Source organism: Aedes albopictus, unplaced genomic scaffold (assembly GCF_035046485.1).
Source record: "Aedes albopictus strain Foshan unplaced genomic scaffold, AalbF5 HiC_scaffold_244, whole genome shotgun sequence".
NCBI lineage: Eukaryota > Metazoa > Arthropoda > Insecta > Diptera > Culicidae > Aedes > Aedes albopictus.
In genome coordinates, this window is record NW_026917029.1 from 24,900 (window position 1) to 32,075 (window position 7,176).

The 7,176-nt window shown below is 39.6% G+C and overlaps 4 protein-coding genes and 1 non-coding gene across 5 annotated transcripts; 3 read left to right on the plus strand and 2 right to left on the minus strand.

Moving 5' to 3' along the window:
* Positions 1–1,570: 1,570 nt before the first annotated feature.
* On the plus strand, positions 1,571–3,009 carry LOC109420125 (histone H1). Its single transcript, XM_019694437.3, has one exon. It carries the CDS (start codon positions 1,627–1,629, stop codon positions 2,287–2,289), a length of 663 nt encoding a protein of 220 aa, XP_019549982.3. The 5' UTR covers positions 1,571–1,626; the 3' UTR covers positions 2,290–3,009.
* Positions 3,010–3,103: 94 nt separating this feature from the next.
* Positions 3,104–3,490, minus strand: LOC109431229 (histone H4). Its single transcript, XM_019707443.4, has one exon. The coding sequence runs from the start codon at positions 3,417–3,419 to the stop codon at positions 3,108–3,110; it is 312 nt and encodes a 103-aa protein (XP_019562988.1). The 5' UTR covers positions 3,420–3,490; the 3' UTR covers positions 3,104–3,107.
* Positions 3,491–5,028: 1,538 nt separating this feature from the next.
* Positions 5,029–5,618, minus strand: LOC109623442 (histone H2A). Its single transcript, XM_020077977.3, has one exon. The coding sequence runs from the start codon at positions 5,552–5,554 to the stop codon at positions 5,180–5,182; it is 375 nt and encodes a 124-aa protein (XP_019933536.1). The 5' UTR covers positions 5,555–5,618; the 3' UTR covers positions 5,029–5,179.
* A 151-nt stretch (positions 5,619–5,769) lies between these two features.
* On the plus strand, positions 5,770–6,212 carry LOC109420134 (histone H2B-like). The gene has a single exon (XM_019694447.3). It carries the CDS (start codon positions 5,814–5,816, stop codon positions 6,186–6,188), a length of 375 nt encoding a protein of 124 aa, XP_019549992.2. The 5' UTR covers positions 5,770–5,813; the 3' UTR covers positions 6,189–6,212.
* An 845-nt stretch (positions 6,213–7,057) lies between these two features.
* LOC115264795 (5S ribosomal RNA) lies at positions 7,058–7,176 on the plus strand. The gene has a single exon (XR_003896356.2). It is a non-coding gene; the product is annotated as a 5S ribosomal RNA (ribosomal RNA).

The window sequence follows — 7,176 nt, forward strand, 5'->3', positions numbered from 1 at the left end:
TATTTTTATTATTTTAATTTGGGATTCATGTAACCTTAAACGTCCATGTTCGAAGCCAATCGAATAATGTTAAAGAGTAACAATACCATATGTCGCCGGTTTCCTGCACTATAAAAAAATGTGAATTCAAAAAAAAAAGCGTTTGTAAATTGTGAATCTTAGTACCTTCTACAAGTTTACTTGAAATAGGAACTGAAAGACTTTCTGTTTCATGAATAATGGAAAACTATGTTTCTACTATTGAAAAAGTTGGTTGATTTTGAGTAGTGCCTTTTTTGCAAAAAAAAAGTAAAACATGCCAACATCTCGCGTTTTCCAATAAATTCTGGAACAAGTCTTTATGAGATGATAGTTCACGTAGTTTTTTTGTCATTTGCCATCAAAATCTCAAAAATGGCAAATTTTGAGTTGTGCCCCGTAAACGATGACATATGCGATCAATAGCTTTACTAAATCCGGTATAGAAATTCAACAGTTTCTACAGTTAATAAATTCATGCAAACTCATTGCTGCCGAGCGATTCTTATAGAAACCGTGCTGCGTGTTAGTGATTCTCTGTTTTATTTATAGCAAATAATTTTTCATTGACAATTGGATCACAATGTTTTGGAGTGCAAGAAATTGCATTCAAATTGTGTTTTAATCAAGTTTATGAGCTTTTTGTATTTGGATTTAAATATTTGATAAACGATTAGGATTCCTTGAATTTCTGTGGCCTCGTTTAGTTTTTATGGGAATCTCTAACGAGAGTCTGAAGAAAAAATAGTAATACACATTTACTGCAGTTTTAATTAACTGTGTCTAATATTAGTTTAATACTTTCACAACTTATTAGATGCTATTCTAAGACTTTGAATTCGCAGTCGGTGGGTTTGTTTGTTAATAAATTAGAAATATTCACATTGCGGACAACACCTTCGTTTGGAATGTGTAAATCCGTACTTATGATGGGTCAACTGCTTCGCATCGCATTTGTGCCTTTATTTATTTCATTGGCACTGATTAAAGAAAAAAGTTGGAAGAACATAGCCAAGTATTGTTTTTATTCGAATTCATTCAGTTATTGGCAATTACTACAGATTTGTACTACAATTGAGTAACTCGACCCCTAAGAAGCAGAGCGAAGTATAGCATAAACCTAAACTTTAACGCCCATTTATGACTTTAAAAATTATCTATCACTAAAGGTGTACATTGTATTCAGTAGGCAAACTTCTTAACAATTGAATTAAATTAATCACTACACAGTCTACATAGTTATAATCATTATTTTTTGATGTATTTCAAAAATTGTCAATGGTGAAAGATAGAAGTCGTACTCTAAATGAAGCATAAGAGCAAATTCTAATGATTGGGCATGTATAATGCGAAACTAAATTTATACCTCAACATTTCAACTTTTATCTCTATGTTGCACCAACGGTTTTTTGCAATATGTTTCTTGTATAAATTATATTTAAGTAATTTATATGAGTTAATTTTAAAAATAAATCATTCCATGATAGTTTACTTTAAAATTCATGTGTTCCTAACACAGACATCAAAATAAAGACCCAAGCTCTTTTCGGTTTTATCCCCATTCGTTTATTTTACCTACAAGTGTACCTAAATCCAGTTACAATCAAGATGACTGAAACCACCACCGAAGTTGCCGCCGCGGCCCCGCCTGCTGCCTCGCCAGCCAAGACCCCGAAGAAGACCAAAGCCGCCAAAGGAGACGCCAAGAAGCCAAAGAAACCAGCTACTCATCCACCAGCGAACGAAATGGTCTTGGCCGCTCTCAAGAATCTGAAGGAACGTAAGGGATCTTCTCTGCAGGCCGTCAAGAAGTACATCGGGGCCAATTACAAGTGCGACGTGGCCAAGTTGTCCATTTTCATCAGAAAGGCTCTGAAAGCTGGCGTCGAGAAGGGCACCTTCGTTCAGACCAAGGGATCCGGTGCTTCAGGTTCGTTCAAGCTGAAGGATAATAAGGCTGCGGCTGAGAAGAAACCCAAGAAGGCTGTAGGTGAGAAAAAGAAGGCTGTCAAGAAGCCAGCTGCGAAGAAAGCCACTGGTGAAAAGAAGGCCAAGAAGCCTGCTGCCAAGAAACCAGTTGGTGAGAAGAAGGCCAAAGCATCCGGTGCTAAGGCCGCCAAGAAAGCCGGAACAGTGAAGAAGGCTGCAGCTCCCAAGCAAAAGGCTACCAAACCAGCGAAGGCTGCTGCCAAGAAGCCCAAGACTCCCAAGCCGAAGAAGGCCGCTCCAGCTAAGAAAGCTGCTCCGAAAAAAGGTGCCGCCAAGAAGTAAGCTTGGGTTCAATACCGTTAAAGTGTAAAGAGTAAAATCATTACAAAAACAGTCCTTTTCAGGACTACCAATTTGACTTCACCAAAGAGTTATAAGTTGAAAATAATTCCTAGTCCTAAATAATAACCCTTAAGGATCTTTCTACTTCTAAATTCTGATTTCAGATTTTCTTTCTATTGCTAAGGCAACCTATACTGTATCATGTGATTGTCTGTTCGAAGGATTAGTACTTCTTTGCTACATCAGTATGGATAGCCTTACAGTGTCTTGCTTTCTTGATTATCCTATAATGCCTGTTTTATAACAAGACAAATTTTCACATCAGTTTTTACTTTCAAATTCAGTTCTAATGAGATAAAATATTATTCAAGATACCCAGTTATGACTGACAGGTATATTACAAAAGATTTGAAATTGCTGAGAGGTGCAATATTTGAAAATGATTTGAAAATTTCACGTTGAAACCGAACAACGGTTGTAAGTGGTTGTACGCAAATTCCATTAAAAACTAGATAGCTCGTCTTTGGATCTGTGGTAAATCGGCTATTGAAATGTATCCTACAACAAAACCAGGCTTTAAATTGCTGATCCATTATGTGTTTTATATTTTCGGCAATTAATACAAAAATGGGTTCTGTTATGTATGTGGTGATGCAAAAAAAAAACATATATTTTTAAGAATTCACATAAGTGGTGGTCATCCAGCTTCAGCCTTAACAGTCCATATGAAAATTAGAGAAAATAACTCTTTACTTGAATATGAATGGTAGCCCTTAAAAGGACTGTTTTGTTGTAAGAATTTGTGATGCTGACACAGCTTAACCTCCGAAACCGTACAGAGTGCGTCCCTGGCGCTTCAGTGCGTACACAACATCCATAGCGGTGACTGTCTTGCGCTTGGCATGTTCAGTGTAGGTGACGGCATCACGGATCACGTTTTCCAGGAACACCTTCAGCACGCCACGAGTTTCCTCGTAGATCAGACCGGAGATACGCTTGACACCACCACGCCGAGCCAGACGACGAATGGCGGGTTTTGTGATACCCTGGATGTTATCACGCAGAACTTTGCGATGACGCTTGGCGCCTCCTTTTCCAAGACCCTTTCCTCCTTTGCCGCGGCCAGTCATTGCTGCTTATTTGGGGTAATGTGCGTTGTGTCGACTCGAACGAATGAAATCAAACTGATGTCTGTTCGGAAGCATGCACCCTAATTTATACTGTAAAACGACGGTTGGATTCCCTCTTTGCACTTTCTCGTTAACTTATTCTCTTCTGCTTCTACCCAGACACGAGCGACAGTATATAAGCAACCCTCATTGCCTTTCAGGCATCATTTTCAGTCTTTATTCGATCGTATTCAGTTTACATTCAACTAGCAATGGCTCGTACAAAGCAGACCGCTCGTAAGTCCACTGGAGGAAAGGCTCCTCGCAAACAGTTGGCCACCAAAGCTGCTCGCAAGAGTGCTCCAGCCACCGGTGGAGTGAAGAAGCCTCATCGATACCGGCCAGGAACTGTTGCCCTGCGTGAGATCCGTCGTTACCAGAAGTCCACCGAACTGTTGATCCGCAAGTTGCCTTTCCAACGCCTGGTCCGTGAAATCGCCCAGGACTTCAAAACTGATCTGCGCTTCCAGAGCTCGGCCGTTATGGCTCTGCAGGAAGCCAGCGAAGCCTATCTGGTTGGATTGTTTGAAGATACCAATTTGTGCGCCATCCATGCCAAGCGTGTCACAATTATGCCAAAGGACATCCAGCTGGCACGACGTATCCGTGGTGAACGTGCTTAAGTTCAGTGAAAAAAGTGACGCTCGTGATCTCAGAGCACATTTTTGACCAAAAACAAACGGCCCTTCTAAGGGCCACAATTAAGCTTCTAGAAAGAGTTATATCTTCGTTTTCCTGTATATTGTATAGTACATTGAAAAATCCATTGTATTTCTTTCACATAATTAATTATTTAGCGACTGACGTTTTTATTTGTCCATATCTCATGACAATTCTTGTTTGACAAAACTGGTTGACTGTGCTAGTGGTCATTTGGGGTTTTATTAGATGCATGTGGTATAGTTTCGTAACATGCCGTTCCTCGAAATCGGATTATTTATTATTATGAACACAGGATAATTCAATGACATAGTTAATTTTTATTTGAGAAGCTATCAGTTAATTAACAATTAATATTGTTTGTCGTCGGGCGTCACTTCCACTACTTGAAAAAAAAAAAAGTTCCAAAATATCTGGAGTAATCTGCTGATAGTCCTCTGAGTCAGGCTTATGTTTTCATAATTCTGGACTATAGTATACTATACTATAGATGAAGAGATTGTTCCAAATATAGTGTACCTATGGGAAAATTGCAGCTTATATTTTTCTATAGGCTTTTTGTATCAATTTGGTTACTAAATTACTCGTCAGTCATATCTTGTATTCACAATGATTGTCAGAAGAGTGGATATTATTTTTTCACTTTGGCTTCTTCGCCTAAATCGTTCTCAGGATAAAATAGATCTGTTAACTAGTATTACATGTTTATTTTTTACGACTTGCTACCACCATCCGTGCGTTATGAACGTTATTCCTTGAAACATTTCAAGTCTCTTCGAAAAGACTATCCACCTTATTTGCTTTCCTTTACTTGTCGTTACCAACCACAAAACGTAAAAATATGTCTATTTGTGTTTATTGTGTGCAAATATGTGTTAGTTTTTTTGAGCAGATGGAAATAAACTGAAAGCCAAACTAGTACAGGGTATTTTTCAATTATAACCAAGCGTTTCTCAAATTATAAAGCAAAATAATCATTTTCTAACATAACTCTTTCATTGAATATCTAATGGTCGTCCTGAAAAGGACGGTTTTGTGTTAGGGTGTTGAAGATAGATGATTTAGGCCTTCTTTTCGGTTTTCTTGGGCAACAGCACTGCCTGAATGTTAGGCAGTACACCACCCTGTGCGATGGTTACTCCAGACAGAAGCTTGTTCAATTCCTCATCGTTGCGGATGGCCAACTGTAGATGACGTGGGATAATACGAGTCTTCTTGTTATCACGGGCAGCATTTCCTGCCAACTCAAGCACTTCCGCAGCCAGATATTCCATCACAGCAGCCAGATAGACTGGAGCACCGGCACCAACGCGCTCTGCATAATTGCCCTTCCGAAGCAGACGATGAATACGACCGACTGGGAATTGCAATCCGGCGCGATTCGAGCGGGACTTTGCCTTTCCCTTAACTTTTCCTCCTTTGCCACGGCCAGACATTTTGATAAAGATGTGTAGAGCGGGTGCTAACGATATGAATGTATGAAACAGTACTGATAGGAAAACGAATATTCACGTTTATTTTATACATGTGATATGCTACGCGACTCCAATACAGGGATGGGCAAATGAGAAGTAGGTATACGTAATGCAGAAAAGGGGTTGAGCGTCCGTTGCTATTCTAGGGGTATAAAAGAGCAGGCAATCGCCTGGGTAGAATCATTCGTTTCTGGATTTCAAAGTATACAGTTGTTTGAAAATGGCACCGAAGACCAGTGGAAAGGCCGCCAAGAAGTCCGGCAAGGCTCAGAAGAGCGTCGTCAAGGGAGACAAGAAGAAGAAGAAGCAACGCAGGAAGGAAAGCTACGCCATCTATATCTACAAGGTGCTGAAGCAGGTCCACCCTGATACCGGTGTTTCGTCGAAGGCTATGAGCATCATGAACAGCTTTGTCAACGATATCTTCGAACGGATCGCTGCTGAGGCATCCCGTCTGGCTCACTACAACAAGCGCTCGACAATCACATCTCGCGAAATCCAGACGGCTGTCCGTCTTCTTTTGCCAGGAGAATTGGCCAAGCACGCCGTCTCTGAGGGTACCAAGGCCGTGACCAAGTACACCAGCTCGAAGTAAATCTGTTCTCTCGAAGTACCACAACTTTTACAAACGGCCCTTCTCAGGGCCACAAATTTGTTTACAAGAAGAGTTACATTTGAGTAATTTTCCTAGAATACATGTCTGTGACTGTTGATATTTATATTAAGTCGCCACACATTGTCGATTGCATGTGGAAAGCCATATTTGCATCTGCGTACGAAATAATAGTATGTAATTAAAGACGATTCGTTTCATATGACTTATAATCATAATTGGCTTCTTTAGCGGTGTTGAGATAATTCCATGTTCTGAATCTGCATGCAAAACTGAGCCGAAATCAAAATTTTCATGAATTTTGGTGCCCGGGAACCTATTTAAAAATCAATTTGAAGTTTGTATGGGAGCGATTTGTCGAATCACCCCTCGTCGCATTTTTGTACTGGGTGGAGCTGTCAACCAGTTGCCCAGCTGTCAAAAGGCGATTTCTAATAATCTCTTTGAAATTGATTTTAGGTACCAAAATAAAGTTCTAAAAATCTGAAAAAAAATCATAGTGGCTCAGAAAAAGGTGCTCTTTCGTATAAAATAAAAACGATACATTTTTCTTAATTTAAAACCCCAATTGAAATTTATGACACAATCATAATACATTCCATACATTCCATTTCTGGGTGTGCATTGTATTAAAAAAATGCGCAAGTCGTTTTTTTTTTCATTTTATGAAGACTCTATTAAGTGCATTAGGATAAACTTCCATGCCAGAATTATGATTCAATTACCTAATATGATTGTAAAAATTTGGCCTAAATTAGAGGCATTTTGTTTTATGATCTAACTTATCAGATTTAAAGTCGCCGATTTCAGTTTGGCGTAGTATAACACCCCTTCCCGGATTGACTGGTACTGTCAACGATCATACCATGTTGAAAACACCAGTTCTCGTCCGATCACTGAAGTTAAGCAACATCGGGCGCGATTAGTACTTAGATGGGTGACCGCTTGGGAACGTCGCGTGTCGTTGGCT

Coding starts and splice junctions, on each gene's coding strand:
- LOC109623442 (XM_020077977.3), bottom strand. CDS start 5,554: ATGTCTGGCCGTGGCAAAGGAGGAAAAGTTAAGGGAAAGGCAAAGTCC.
- LOC109420125 (XM_019694437.3), top strand. CDS start 1,627: ATGACTGAAACCACCACCGAAGTTGCCGCCGCGGCCCCGCCTGCTGCC.
- LOC109420134 (XM_019694447.3), top strand. CDS start 5,814: ATGGCACCGAAGACCAGTGGAAAGGCCGCCAAGAAGTCCGGCAAGGCT.
- LOC109431229 (XM_019707443.4), bottom strand. CDS start 3,419: ATGACTGGCCGCGGCAAAGGAGGAAAGGGTCTTGGAAAAGGAGGCGCC.